Below are 16,266 nucleotides of genomic sequence, written 5' to 3'. Positions count from 1 at the left end.
TGGCAATCAAATCTAGTTTTTTATTTATTTATTTATTTTTTTAACCATTTCATAGTTATTTCACCTAAAACAATGCATTAGGAAACGCATACTTTTTTTTCAGCATTTCTGATTGTGTTGTCACAACCAGAATTGATGATCATGTCTAGCTCTCTAGTGCTACGCTACCTAGCTAGCTAGCACATGTTGACAAAACGCTTACACAGCAAGTGAATGGAGCACCTATGGATAGCACTCTAGCAGAAATCTGCAGCTCATTATGATTTTGTTTGGAGATATTTTTAGGGGGTGGGGCAAGGGGAGATGAGAAAAGAAAACAAATTAGAATGTAAATTTCATTATTTAGCCTGTTCGGGCAATTTTTGAGGGGATGGACTTGTGCCCAATATATGGTGTACTGTCATTTTAAAGTCATTCTGCAATATTTTATAACATCTTGAAAAAAAAAAAGTATTTTTAATGTGTTACATGCATTAGATACATGCAGAACTGTGACAATAATCAAAATGGTAATATATCATTATGTTTTGTATCCCAAAAGGTTATTGATATGACCCTGCCAAAAAATAGATTATTTCAAAAAGGTGTCACTGTTTAAAAAAAAACAAAAAGGAACCAACAAGTTGCTCCCAAAATCTTCCGCTAGAATAGCGTCTGTTAACTCAATGGCTTCAGGGGCAAATAAATGTTTTGTTCACTGGAAATCAGAAAATTCACAGCCAGTCTTTCCAGTTTTCGGGGCATTCACAGGTCACTTTCTGTTCATTTTACGGCATTTACAGGTCACTTTGAGTCACTGCCTATTCATTTGGAGAGAAAGCCAGGTCATTTCCTATTCTATAACCCAAAATTAATAGGAAGTGACCCATAAATGCCACAAAATCAACAGGATATGAAATTATCGGGTCACTTGGGTTGGAAATCAATAGCTCCTATTCGCTCCTATTGATCAATAGCTCCTATTCGCTCCTATTGATTTCCAACCCAAGTGACCCGATATGAGCATGAAGTGACCCCCCCCAAATCAACAGGAATTGACCCAATATGAACAGCAAGTGACCCATAAATGCTCCAAAATCAACAGAAAGTGACGTTAATCAAGTGGAAATGAAATGATATTGACTTGGATTGGAAATCACTAGGAGTGAACAGGACCTTCTGATTTCCAACCCAAGTGACCCAATATGAACGGGAAATGACCCATAAATGCCCCCAAATCAACAGGAAGTGACCCTGGAAAGCCTAAAAATCAACCGGAAGTGACTGAAATTCAGAAGCAAATAATCTGAAATGTCCCAAAATTAAACTCATTTGTTGCAATTGACATCCAATCTGTTTGAAATCAGAGGGATGCCACCCTGCCACTTCAAATAAATTGGACATCTACTAATGATAAACTCAGTTCGGTTCACAGCAGAAGGATGAAAAGGGCTTGTTTTTGTCTTTATTACTAGAAAATATTGTAGAATTATTTCCTGACCCATGTAGCCTCTCGATAATTGTTATATCCCCATATCGTGAGATTATCGTTATTGTGAGCCTTGTATCGCAAATCATATCGTGAGGTTCCCACCCCTAGTACATGTGAACCACCATCAGTTAATGTTAGAATGGCAATATTTCCACTGTTTCCATGCAAAATTTTGTTCCACTACTCTGAGAAAGCCCGATTCTACATTACAGTTTTGTGCTCCCTGTGTCGTCAGCCCGCTGCACCTGACACTGGCGGGCGCAACGTCAGCGCCGTCGTGACCGCTGGCGCCGGGTCCTGTCAGGGAAGGTCTCATAAAGCCGGCGCCTTCTCATTATTTTCGACAAAAAGCCCGGCGGCGGCAGGTGTCCTGTTGGCTCAGCTGTCTGTCAGGGCTCGTAGGTCGTCTTTCAAACGCAGCAACGGCCTTTTCTCGCACTCGTCTTCGTAGCAAGTCATGCATGCTGAATGAATTTGGAGGATTTCAATTATATATTAATGGGAATTAAAAATATAGTCTAGGGATGTCCCCGATCCAAACCGAAATCAAGCCCAATCACGTCAATGTCAGAGGATCGGAATCTGTGTAAAAGATCAGGATCAGTTTAGTTGTATTTATTATTATTACTCATTGACCGCCATTGACGAAGATCCATTTTGACCTGGGGCTAGCCCCCAGTTAAATTGGATTGGACGTCCAACTAAAGTTGCTGCCCCCGCAACCCAACCCTGGATTAAGCGGTAGATAATGGTGGATGGATGTAAATAAATACTGTTTACTTCGATCTGTTAAATTTAATTTAATTTTTTTTTTTTTTAAGGGGTGCGGTTTCACCTTTCTCAGGGGCATCTGCTCCCCATTAACCATGAAAAACGAGGGATTAAAGTATTGCAAATCAGAACAGCTTTATAGGGAAAATCACAACCAAGTAGCTCAAATCATAACATTGCATAACAAACACTACATTTTATACAGTGGGGCAAATATTAGAGAGGCCTGTAATTGTCAACATGGGTAAACCTCAACCATGAGAGACAGAATGTGGAAAAAAAAAAAAACAGAAAATCACATCGTTTGATTTTTAAAGAATTTATTTGCAAATCATGGTGGAAAATAAGTGGTCAATACCAAAAGTTCATCTCATTACTTTGTTCTGTACTATTTGTTGGCAATAACGGGGGCCAAACGTTTTCTGTAACTCTTCACAAGCTTTTCACACACGGTTGCTGGTATTTTGGCACATTCCTCCATGCAGATCTCCTCTAGAGCAGTGATGTTTTGGGGCTGTCGTTGGGCAACGCGGACTTTTAACTCCCTCCCCAGATTTTCTATGGGGTTGAGATCTGGAGACTGGCTAGGCTGCTCCAGGACCTTGAAATGCTTCTTACGAAGCCACTCCTTTGTTGGCCTGGCTGTGTGTTTGGGATCATTGTCATGATGAAAGACCCAGCCACGTCTCATCTTCAATGCCTTTGCTGATGGAAGGAGATTTTCACTCAAAATCTCTCGATACATGGCCCCATTCATTCTTTCCTTTACAAAGATCAGTCGTCCTGGTACCTTTGCAGAAAAACTGCCCCTAAAGCATGATGTTTCCACACCCATGCTTCACAGAGGGTATGGTGTTCTTTGGATGCAATTCAGTATTCAGAAGGAGGCAACATCAATCTGCGCATCTCAAAATAATTTGTTCCAACCAAAGGAACAAATACAAGAACATTCAAATCCTAACCGGATCAATATTTTTAGTGTTCATGAAAACAGCACATCAGATCATCATTTTAATCCAAAACTGATCGGATTAAAAAAAAAAAAAAATTGTCCATGTAACCACTGACAACCATGGATGGTGATTTGTCTGGGAAAAATAGTTTGGACATCTGTCATCGTCAATAAGACAAGTACAGTCTATCTTTCACCATTAGATGTGGCATAAGTTAAAGGGAATGATGTGCACTGTTTTGATTGGCTGCGAATTGTCTGTTTTTTTTTTGTCTTCATACCTACTTAGGGAAACCACACACTGTGTAGCAGACAAAATATTCATGAATCACTTCTGACAAATTTGATCACAGCTGAGCAGCAAAAATAAAAATGTAGTCCCACCATTAATTAAGTCACTATTTTACCTCCCCAGAGGAGGTTAGGTTTCCATTTGTCACTTGCGAAAACTAATTAGGCGCTTCGCGCAAAAAAAAAAAAAAGCAACACAAAAATCAACGTGACTTGATTCATCACCGCGATTCCGTTCTTTGCCGTCTCACAGGAGCACCCCTGGATCGCTTTCATTCGGCGGAAATGAGGTTTTTCAGTGACAAATTCAAAAATGTCACAGAGGAAAACGGACGTTTTTCAAGGCGAGCCAGATGGACGCCTTTGTTTTTACGCTAATGACCAGAAGAAACATGCTCGGCTCCGGTTTTGGCGCTCTGACGAAGAACGTCGTCGCTTATTAGAGGCTTACGGCGGGATGCGGGAAAATCTTTTGGGAGAAGACGGTTACAGACGAGCAGACTGTTTGATGAATGGATGTAAAAAGATGGATTATGGACGGATGGAAAATGACAGAATGGTGGATTGAGGAGTAACTAGAATGAATGAATATATGGGTGTCAAATTCATGGATGATGGATGGATGATCAGTGGCTGGATGCTTGTGAAATCAATAATAGTGAATCATTTGATAATGGTAGACTTTTAATGTGTGGATGATTGACTCTTGGGAAATAAAAGATTAACTGATAAATTGATTGAATCAATGATGGATAAGAATGACTGTTTAATGAGTTGATTACTTGGGATGTGAATCACCGGCTATTTCATATGATGGGATATGAAGAATATTGATTCTTTGGACATTTATTTGCTAAAGCAGTTTAACTTGATTCAATCCAAGGGCTTAAGATTGCTTCGCTGCATTACGAACACGTTTCATTAACTGCAATAGAAAAATACCAGTAACCATCTTGATTGATGTTTTCAGTTTCGATCGATTTGATTGGACTTTTGGACGCTAATCTATCCAAAAATAAGTCACAGAAAGGTTTTTATAATGAAATTACATTCTATTTAGTCTTGATGACGTGTCTCGCAGACCCCCATTTGCTGCAAAATGGACCCGAAGGGGTGCTATTCATTTGTGCTAGTTATTATTGAGAAAGTTGGTAAGCTCCGTCAGCCGCGATGAAGGGTCTGCCATTAACGTCATCAGTCGAAATGAATATCTCATTGACACAATTTTTAGCCAATTCTAATGAAAATTGAGGACTGGTTGATCTCAGATTGACCTATAAAAGAATTGTTCATATCTAAAAAACAATAGCAGCACAAACGATTTTTTTTTTCAGCACAAACGAGCACAAACCTAGCATATACCAATGACATACAGTGCTGGCCAAAGGTATTGGCACCCCTGCAATTCTGTCAGATAATGCTCAATTTCTCCCAGAAAATGATTGCAATTACAAATGCTTTGGTAGTAAAATATTCATTTATCTTGCTTGCAATGAAAAAACACAAAAGAGAATGGGGAAAAAAAATTAAATCATTATCATTTTACACGAAACTCCAAAAATGAGCCAGACAAAAGTATTGTCACTCTTTGAAAACTCATGTGATGCTTCTCTAATACTGTAATTAACAGCACCCGGTACTTACCTGTGGTACATAACAGTTGGTAGCAATAACTAAATCACACTTGAGCCAGTTAAAATGGATTAAAGATGACTCAACCTCTGTGCTGTGCAGAGGTTGCGCTAGACTTTTTCGTTGTCTGTCATTTTGACTGACAGGGTCATAAAATCCGGTCATAATCTATTTTTACCCGTCACTTAAATTTTTAAAATGATAATAATGACATATTCAATAGCAGTGTTGGTCAAAAGTGGTGCGTTACTTACTCAAGTCTGAATAAATTGAAGAAACTACCAGCCATGTTGTGTCTACTCTCTGCTCTGTTGATTTGTCATCCAAGACTCGGGGTGCGTTCAGGTTCTGACTCCAAGCTGTTTGTCCCTGCTCATTCAATTAGGCTATGTTCATACTACAGGTCTTAATGCACAAATCCGATTTTTTTGTCATATCCGTTTTTTTGGCTTGCCCATTCAGACTGCCTTTGTCCATTGAGACCATTCAAGTATTACGCATGCACTCTAATTCGCAGTCCGACACGCGCCGGTGCGCAGAAGCATCAACACAAATGACAAGTCATCCGTCATTCCAGGGCTATCATATTTTGCTTTTCAAAAGGAGGACACAAATAACAGACATAAATAATCCCCGTTTAGGCCTATATTCACAGTTTATATGGATCGATAGCATGCACGCACTGTCCGTGCATGTCACACATACATACGGGCAGTTTGCCCTGACTCTCCAAGACGGCCTCTCCCGACTCTCGGCCGTGTAGGAAATGTTGAAATATAGCTCACATAGAGCAGAGAGAAAACCGATCATTCTCATGCTTATCCTCAACCCATTTTTATTTTTTTATGACGATTGTCAAGCCCGGCCCTCCCCCAAAAGCCGTGTTCACTGCAAGCTAGGCGCTAATAACTCACAACTGAAATCGGATTTGGGACACTGGACGGTACAGACCACCGCGACAGTCTGGAAAAATGTGGCCCAGATCGGATTTTAACCACATAATAAAATGACCCAGATCGGATTTGAAATGGTCCACTTCTATGCAACTTGTCCCGTTCAGACCGTCAAGTTAATGCCTGACTCGAGTCGGAAAAACACGAAAAAATTGGATTCGTGCATTAAGACCTGTAGAATGAACGTAGCCTTAGACAATGCTCTCCAAAGCTACCTAACGTTTCCGTGTTTGCTACACCTGAATGCTAGTTCGGACATTTTTCTGAGTAAGGCCAGCGACGTCATGCATCAAGAGAGACAATAGCTTATTAATATGCTCGCTCGCCATCCTGTGGTCTGGGGTGTGAATTGCAACCTGTCAAAATGACGGATGGACTTCAGTTTTTTCCGTCACCGTTTTAAAAAACCGATCAACGACGGAAAATATTCGGTTAACGCGACCCCTGGTGCTGTGTCCTTGTGTGCACCACATTGAGCATGGAGAAAGGAAAGAAGACCAAAGAACTGTCTGAGGACTTGAGAAGCCTCCTTCTTTCACCTCCGCAATATTGCCAAACTCCGGCCATCTCTCTCCCGTCCTGCTGCAGAGAGACTCGTCCATGCCTTTATCTCCTGGTTGGTCTATTGTAATGCACTCCTCATCGGGATCCCTGGCAAGAGCCTACAAAGACTCCAGCATGTCCCAAACAGCACTGCCAGGGTTCTGATGAGGGTGCGTAAACACGAGCACATCACCCCCATCCCTCACACACTACACAGGCTCCCTGTTCACCTCCGTATTGAATTCAAAATCCTCCTTCAGACCCATCAGTGTCTACACGGTGTAGCCCCCACCTACCTCACCGAACTCCTCACACCAAATACTTAAGCCAGAACCCGGTCAGGCCAACTGCACAGTCTACTCCCGCACAGGGCTCGGCTCAAGACTATGGGCGACAGGACCTTTGCAGCTGCTGCTCCCAGTCTGTGGAACGCCCTCCCAGACCCCCTCAGAGCCCCGCAGACAGTGGATGCCTTTAAAAAAAGGACTAAAAACTTACCTCTTTCAAAAAGCTTACCCTGGCTAATTTTATCCATCTTATTTTATTTGATTTTTATCTGATTTTATCTTTGTTTCTGTTTTTGCTTTTACTCTTTATTCTTAGTCTTTTTATTTTTTACATGGTAATGTGCACTTTGAGATTTGTTTTCCAAATGTAAAGTGCATTATAAATAAAATGTATTATTATTATTATTATTATTATTATTATTAGAGGCAAAATTGTGAGGATGCATGGGCAATCTCAAGGCTGCAAGTCCATCTCCAAAGACCTGAACGTCCCTGTTTCTACCGTGCGCAGTGTCATCAATAAGTGTAAAGCCCATGGCACTGTGGCTAACCTCCCTAGATGTGGACAGAAAAGAAGAATTGACGAGAGATTTCAACTAAACATTGTGCGGATGGTGGATAAAGAACCTCAACTAACATCCAGACAAGTTCAAGCTATCCTGCAGTCTGAGGGTACAACAGTGTCAACCCGTACTATCTGTTGGTATCTGAATAAAAAAGGACTCTATGGTAGGATACTCAGGAAGACCACACTTCTGACCTAGAGACATAAAAAAGCTAGGCTGGAGTTTGCCAAAACTTACCTGAGAAATCCAAAAACGTTTTGGAAGAATGTTCTCTGGTCAGATGAGGCAAAAGTAGAGCTTTTTGGGAAAAGGCATCAACATAAGAATTTACAGGGAAAAAAAATGCAGCCTTCTAAGGTCTCCACAGTCAAACATGGCAGAGGTTCCCTGATGTTTTGGGGTTGCTTTGCTGCCTCTGGCACTGGACTGCTTGACTGTGTGCATGGCATTATGAAGTCTGAAGACTACCAAAAAATTTTACAGCATAATGTAGGGCCAAGTGTGGGAAAGCTGGGTCTTCCTCAGAGGTCATGGGTCTTCCCGCAGAACAATGAACCAAAACACACTTCAAAAAGTACTAGAAAATGGTTTTAGAGAAAGCACTGGAGACTTCTAAAGTGGCCAGCAATTAGTCCAGACCTGAAACCCATAGAACACTATTCCCTTCAACACCTGTGGAGAGATCTGAAAATGGTGGTTTGGAGAAGGCAACCTTCAAATCTCAGGGACTTGGAGCAGTTGGCCAAAGAACAATGGTTTAAAATTCCAGCAGAGCATTGAAAGAAACTCATTGTTGGATACCGGAAGCAGTTGTCCGCAGTTTTTCGTCGAAAGGTTGTGCTACCAAGTATTAGGCTGAGGGTGCCAATACTTTTGCTCGCCCCATTTTTGGAGTTTTTTGTAAAATGATAATGATTTAATTAATTGACTACTGAGAGATGACGCCTGTTGTCGCTGAGATGACACAGTTGTCGCCGCGTCTGCCGTCTAAACTTTTCCCTCATCGTTGTCTGTCTCACAAAGATGGATTATTTTTTAATCTCTGCGGGGTCTGCTTGGCGAGCCCGCTGCACGGTGGTCTCAGTCGTTTTGCCCCGTCGTCCAGCGCCTGGCATTCCAGGCGTCCCCTCGGTTGTTTTGTTCGGTCGTCCGCCACCTGGCATACTGCCGCCAGCGCTCCGACCGTGCTGCCCGGCATTCATTGCTATTGAATTGGGTTGCGGGTCTTTACAAAATGCGCTACTGCCCTCCAGTGGCCAGTTTTATTGCTTTAAAATGGGTATGGAGCCTTGTTTTTGTTTCTCAGATAGATCGCAAGCTATAGATTCCTCTTGTAAAAAAAAAAAAAAACCAAACACATAAGACGTATAAATACGTTTTTGGGACAATGAAGCATTTAAAAATAGAACGTATTTATACGTTTCTGGGAGCAAATGAGTTAAATTCCGTGCCTTTTTTCAACAAGTTTAGAGCATCTTGACAACACTCTACTATCTTTTATAAGGTATCACTAGCGTTAACGTGCTGGATAACTTGTGTACAGTATTTGCTTACAAATAGGCTTTTAATGAAATAGATTTTCAGTAATAACATGATCATTTTAACAAATTTTTATGATCACACAATGTTGTGCTCATAAAGTGTTACTGCCAATTTAACACCATTTAATTATTTTAATATTACATTAAATCAGTAACACGTTTGATGTACTGACAAAAAAATAACACATACATGCAAACCAATTCTCCTGACTGATTTCGTGATGTATTTGTTTTTTTAATTTTTTTTAATTAGCTCCATTAGCATGCTGACCACAGCACACATTCAGCTCTGCATGCATGAGAAGGGGAATAATTTTCTAAAAAATGTCAATTCAATAAATATTCCACCTTAGCTCTCTCTCCATTACCCATCACTGAGCCTTCTCAGGTCGATTCCAATTGCCTGAAAATGTCACCATTCCAAAATATAACTTCTATATCTATATATTAGGAAGCGGTATTACGCTATGAAAGCTCCAGAGAGCAAAAAAGTGAGTCATAGTCAGTGTTTCTGCTCTGTAGCGTGAGAGCAAACTGTAAAAAATGCACTCATATCGACTCATATTGTACGTGCTTCGTCGGGTAAATCTAATGAAGACGTGAGTGGGGGAGGAGCGGCCGGGCGCATTTCCCGGAGGCATTTCGCTCATTTCAGTACAAATAAATCGGTGGGCTTACCGTTGGCGCAGCCTTTGAAGCGGGCGCCCCTGGCCGGCGCCCTCTGGAGGTCGGCCTTGGTGCGCGCTTTGAGGCCCACGTTCTCCTTCTGCATGGCATTGAGAGCGTCGCTGACCGAGTTGACCACCTTCACCATGTTTACCTGACTGTCTGACAGCAGCTGTGGGTGGGAGGAAAGACAGAATTACAGGTGGTTTAAATGGGGTTTTATTGAGATAGTACAAAAAAAAAAAGCAGGCAAGTGGCTGCTCCTGAGTTACAACAAAATTTAAAATAAGCAACACATTATGATTAACACATTAAATATATTAGTTGTCCTCCATAAAGTGTTTATGGAATGGCTTCCCTCATAATAACTGTTAATAGCATCTTCATTACACATTAAATTGTTACTGATGTTATTGTGATTAAACAATTGGTAAGACTAGCATTCGCCAATTGGCCGCCCTGTATGTGTTTATTTAGTCATTGCATGCTAATTACATGCTATTTACATTAAACCAATATTTGACATTGCTAACAATGTCATTCGTTCACAGAGCTTCACTTTATTGTGATTGTCATCCATAAGACATTAGCATTTGTGTTAAAATGCTATTTGCCCATCCAATATGTTTGTTTCTTCATAGCAAACTAAGTACATGCTAATGCCACATTAAAAACTACTTTTGACATTGCCAACTATGACATTCGTTCTAGGGGCTTCACCTTATTGTTATTATATTATCCATAAGACTTTAGCATTTGTGTTAAAATGGCATTTGCCCGCCGACTATGTGTTTGTTTTATCATAGCATGCTAATTACTTGCTAACAACATATTAAAAATAGGGATGTCAAACGATTAAAATTTTTAATCGAGTTAATCACAGCTTAAAAATTAATTAATCGTAATTAATCGAAATTCAAACCATCTATAAAATATGCCATATTTTTCTGTAAATTATTGTTGGAATGGAAAGATAAGACACAAGACAGATATATTAATTCAACAAACTGTACATAAGTACTGTATTTGTTTATTATAACAATAAATCAACAAGATGGCATTAACATTAACATTCTGTTAAAGCGATCCATGGATAGAAAGACTTGTAGTTCTTAAAAGATAAATGTTAGTACAAGTTATAGAAATTTTATATTAAAACCCCTCTTAATGTTTTCGTTTAATAAAATTTGTAAACTTTCCAATCAAAAAATAAACTAGTAGCTCGCCATTTTTTATGTCAATAATTACACAATTCTCATGGTCATAAAATCAGTCGCACCCAAACGCCAGCAGAGGGCGACAAAACAAGTAACAAGTGCACATAACCATTTGCTGTCATTTTAATCTGTTTGAGCGGGGCATGTGCGTTAATTGCGTCAAATATTTTAACGTGATTAATTTTAAAAATTAATTACCGCCCGTTAACGCGTTAATTTTGACAGCCCTAATTAAAAACAATATTTGACATTGCCAACAATGACATTCGTTCACAGAGCTTCACTTTATTTTGATTATATAATCAATAAGACATTAGCATTTGTGTTAAAATGCTATTTGCCTACCCTCTGTGCGTTTGTTTCTTCATAGCATGCTAATTACATGCTAATAACACATTAAAAACGACATTTGACATTGCCAACAATGACGTTCGCTCATGGAGCTTCACCTGTTTGTCCGCTGGGTAAGATTGAATCATTAATTTTTCACCAGAGAGTCACTGCTAATTAGTCGCCGCATCCTTGAGTGCATCGTCAAGGACGGTTGAGGTGACTTTGATAGGGGTGAAAAAGAAAGAATTTAAGAAAAGGAATCATTAAAAAGCCTAACCCTGGTTTGAAAAATGTCAAATTCTTCTTGTTGTCATATATCAAAGACAAGTTGTTTAAAATCTGCAATCCATTCATATATTGCAATTTTGACACTTGAATTTCTAACTTACATCCCTAACCTTGGTTTGAAGCATAACGTCAAAATCTACGCCTTATATTAAGATCAGTGTTTGAAATCCTAACCCTGACTGGAAACCCCCCAAAAAGATCGTGATGGAAACCCTAACCCTGGCTTTTAACCCCAATTTGAAACTGTAATCATAAAAAGAAGCCCTGAGTGAGGCTAACAGCACAAATAGTGGGACGGGAAAATGTTTTGCACTTCTATTAAAGGGAAATAGTATTTATGCTAGCACGCTAATCAATAATCACAGGCAGAGCTGCTCCTGTTGCTTTAGTTCGTAATAATAAAAAATGAGTAAGTGATAAGAACAGGCTAGTTTGCTGACAGTTGAGAAACAACGTCACACCTTCGCCATATGATAACTGATGGACTAAACATTATAAGACGACGTGCGCCCACTCCCAGCTGACGCTAACAGAAAATAATCAGCGTTGCCGTGACCACAGAGACGCACACTCTTTTGACCAATCCGATACTGAGGGCACCCCCTGGACGGCATCCTGCCAGTCAATAAGAACAATTTCTCCAGGTGTTGTCACGTTTCTGGATGCTTAGATATGGATTATAGGCCGATGCAAATATATGGACTAAAAAAAAAAATTTTTTTTTAAACCGATAAAAATGAATTTTGATCAGGCATCTGTGTGGGCAACTGTGGCCGCCGCTAATCGACAGTAGGACCCTACAGCAGCTTGAAGGGAGGCTGCTGCTACAGGAAGCTTCAGGCTTGCCTGTTTTAAAAATATATTTAAAGATTTTTGCTTTGGCCTTTTAAGGTGTTTCCTGAGTAATCCTTACACTCTAAATGTTACTCGTAGCGTTAGCGTAGCATTTGCATTATCAATAGCTTTAGCATGGCGAGCATCATCTCAAACCCTCACTTGTTTACATCTTGTCCTGACGTCCCGGAGGGTTTAATTTATTTGTTGTTGTATTTACTGTTCTTGCTGAGTGTGTATAATCATAAAAAGAAGTGCTGCATTTGTTGTTTTGGTAGCATTTGACCAGTGGTTCTTAACCTGGGTTCGATCGAACCCCAGGGGTTCGGTGAGTAAGTCTAAGGGGTCCGGCGAAGGTAAAGATTGCAGAGCCATACTTTCGTACGCTTATTAAATCCAAGCAAAGTTGCTTGTTAGACCAAGTTTTGGACTGGTTTGCTCCCAATTTTCAGGCTTAATCCATTTTTTTTAACTGCTAGTCCTCGATCTAATGGGAGGAGGAACTGGTTTGCTCAGTGGAAGGTTGACTCGCACTCGGTATGAGGGAATACACCAGACCAATGGGCACCGTGGTCTCAAATTTTGACCTGTTTATAAAACATGCTGTCAAAATGAGAAGAATTTTAAACAGGAATTTGCTAAATTATTAGCTTGCTAGCTTGGATATATTGGTTTTGAATTTGAAAAAAAAAAAAAAAGCTCTATTATCTAATTCCGAAGGGTTCCGTGAATCCACATGTGAAACTTGTGGGGTTCGGTACCTGTAGAAAGGTTAAGAACCACTGCACTAAACTGTATTAATCGTTTAAGTCTCAGGTGATCATTGTAAATTTGAAGCTGTTGAAGCAATATTTTTATGAAATGGTCTTTCATAATCAACATGCTTTTAAAAAAAAAAGTATCGGCCTCAAATATAGGCTGAATTTTTTTTTTTTTTTTTTAGGTATCGGTATCAGTATTTGAAAATCCCATATTGGTCGACCTCTACCGGAAACCCTCATTTTAAAAGCAAGACCTTGATGAAAACCCCTGCAATTAAGGGGAAACGGTATTTTTGCTAACATGTTAATAAGAGTTGTCCGACAATGACTTTTTAACTGTTATCCTGATATTGTCCAACTCCAAAAATCCGATACCGATATATGCGGTTGTGGACTTCGCAGATGCTTTATTAATGATAATGCTCCCATAACAAATCCCAAGCTTCTTAGTTTGGAGACATCTCATGGTCAATAAGCATACCTGGTGTGCTAAGCTGTGACAAGCCCTTGTACAAAGGCAGAAGACTTCTACATTCAATTGGAAAACAACATTCATATTGGCCTGAAACTGATAATGAAATACCGATGTCGATATTATCCGATATTTAAAATGCTTTTATCGGCCAATATTATCGGCTACCAAATATTGTCGTACAACTTAAATGCTAATCAATAACCAAAGACATGCCTGCATCAATTGCTTTAGCACATAATAAAATCAATATAAGAAAATCATAGTATAACCAACAATAAAAGACATCTAAAACATGAGTGCATGAGAAGAATGTTTGTGTGGGCAGACAGAAGAGCCCCTGTATGGACAAAATAAGTGATAACACCAGGCCAGTATGCTGACAGTTCACCTATCACGTCACACCGTTGCGTAAGATAAGTGATGGACATAACATTCTAGGATGACATCGCGCCCACTAAGATAATCAGCATTGCCCTGACCACAGTGACACACGAACTTTTTTACCCAAACCAAGACTGATGCATGCCACCCGTGTATGACGCCCTGCCAGCATAAGTGGATTTTAAGGGGGGGGGCCTGGTTGCCGAAAAGTGTCATTGCATGAAATTGACTTTCCTATATGAGTTCTAAAGCAATAAAAATGCAACAAAAATGAGTGAAATGAACAAAAAAAAAAAATTTTTATAATGGGTCAAAATTATTTTTCAAACAGATCATGTGACTAGCACCTTAGACGGTCATTTGCTTTGCATATAATCCCCCCCCCCCCCCCAAATTAGGGGAGAGTAAACTTTTTTGGGGATTGAATGATTAAGACACAAATGTCCTATCCATAAATGGCTCGAACACAAAAGAATTGCTTCAATCAAAGGAAACTTTTTCAATGAAAAATGAAGTGTTAAAATGCAAATTTTTCAATCTCAAATATTTTTTCGCATTTAAAAACTTTTTCTGTGATTGAAAATTTTCTTTTTGATTGAAGTGATTTTTCTTTTTGAAAAAAAATATATTTTTTAAGCAATTTATTTTTTGATTGAATAATAAAGACAAAATCGTTCTAGCCAAAATATGGCCCAAACACAAATAAACATTACTTCAATCAGAAAAGTTGCTTCAATCACAAAAACTTGACTCCAATTAAAATAAATAAATAAAAATAAAAAATTAGGCTTTCACATGCATTTTTTGGAGTTTCAAATTTATTTTTGCATTCAAACACATTTTTTTTTAATTTTTTTTTTACTGAAGCGACTTTTTTTGATTGAAAATATTTATTTGGATTGAAGCAATTTTTTTTTTTTTTTTTTTTAATTTAAGCAATTTTTTGATTGAATAATAAAGACACAAATCTACCTCCATATGGCTCAGCCCAGGGGATACAATTTTTGACTGGGGTAACTACATTGGCACGACATCGGCGGGCGTACCATATTCACTGGTTGACGATCTTGGCGAAAACTATTGCCGAAGCAGCCTGATTCAGAATTACTCTCAAGAATGATGGGAAACAAAAAACCATCATTGCCAACTTCTTATTATAAATGTTTTTGTAAGTTAATTTTATTGCTGACACTGCATTTTGGCGTCATCAACATGTTGTGCCCCCCCCACCCCACCCCCACCCCAAAAGTCAAATTCCGCCTATGCCTGCCTGCCAATCAGTTCCGATGCCTTGCATCTCAGCCCCCTTTAAAAAACGGAACGGTTTCTCCAGGTGTTGTTACGTCTCTGGATGCCAAGATAAGGACACTGGCCAAAGTTTTTCTTTCTGTTGTCTGCCGTTTTGTTGATCGTCGTGTTATTTTTTTGACTATTCTTGACTTGGAATGAATTGTCATCACTTTGCAAAGTCGTTGTAGAGTTTCTATCAAAGTGTTCTTGGATTCAGATAGGGGTTAGAACAAAAACACGTGCGTGGCCTTTGGCTAGGAGGTAAATGGAAATAGTGGTCACTTTTATTCAGCATTTAATAAAATAAGCTTGTTTTAGTTTTCTCCATCTTGACCAATTGTTTCCTTTAAAAAGTAAGGGAGAAAAAACCGAGAGACAAAAAAAGGCACAAAAGGGCATGAAGGCAGCACAGCAGCCCCGCTGGGCGCCTGGTGATGGATGCGCTTTACCATCCGGGCACGTGGCGCCCCCGCCTCTGTTGGCGAGGGTCGTTTGTACGCGGCGCCCCAGTTGGCCGGCGGCCCTGCTCCGCCAGGTGTTTGGCCTCTCCCCGCCCCATTGTGTTCACGTTGGCGCGTTCTTTCACACACCTGAGGCGCAATGCGTTCCGTCACCTCAACAGGAACATCTAACACTGGCCTGACCTCCATCGCCACTGAAACATTTTGCACTTTGAGCAACGCAATACAAGCGGATTAAAACACTTGGCTTGAAACCTTATAGTGTTAGAAATGGAGACCATGTCTGTAGGATCCACAACGCAAGCCCTTCAACCCGACGCTATCCTCTTCGTCTTCCTCACTCACCGCTAGACAGCGGGCCAAGAAACACTCTCACGCCGCTCCTTACATTCGCTCTTTAATGCAACCAAAATTCATCCACGGCTTGACATCAAATACAAACACAAGGGGAACTGAGAGATCGATGGAAAAGAAGGTATAAAAAAAATGAAGGTCAAAAAATTATTTGAGCTCTATCCTTACTACTTCCTGCAGTCACGCCGACTCACTCATC

The 16,266-nt window shown here is 39.9% G+C and overlaps 1 protein-coding gene across 3 annotated transcripts in view; it reads right to left on the bottom strand.

Annotated features, from left to right (window-relative positions):
* The window catches only part of fibcd1b (fibrinogen C domain containing 1b), a 310,956-nt gene that overhangs the window by 147,998 nt on the left and 146,692 nt on the right, over positions 1 to 16,266 (bottom strand). For all 3 annotated transcript variants that reach the window (XM_057819800.1, XM_057819801.1, XM_057819802.1), the window contains one exon: positions 9,686 to 9,845. In XM_057819800.1, coding sequence (XP_057675783.1) covers positions 9,686 to 9,845 — 160 coding nt within the window. The remainder of the gene's footprint in view (positions 1 to 9,685; positions 9,846 to 16,266) is intronic.

The sequence above is a fragment of the Corythoichthys intestinalis genome, chromosome 17 (genome assembly GCF_030265065.1).
Source record: "Corythoichthys intestinalis isolate RoL2023-P3 chromosome 17, ASM3026506v1, whole genome shotgun sequence".
In the NCBI taxonomy this organism is placed as follows: Eukaryota; Metazoa; Chordata; class Actinopteri; order Syngnathiformes; family Syngnathidae; genus Corythoichthys; species Corythoichthys intestinalis.
The sequence above is the reverse complement of the archived record's forward strand: the minus strand, read 5'-3'. Positions and strand labels throughout refer to the sequence as shown.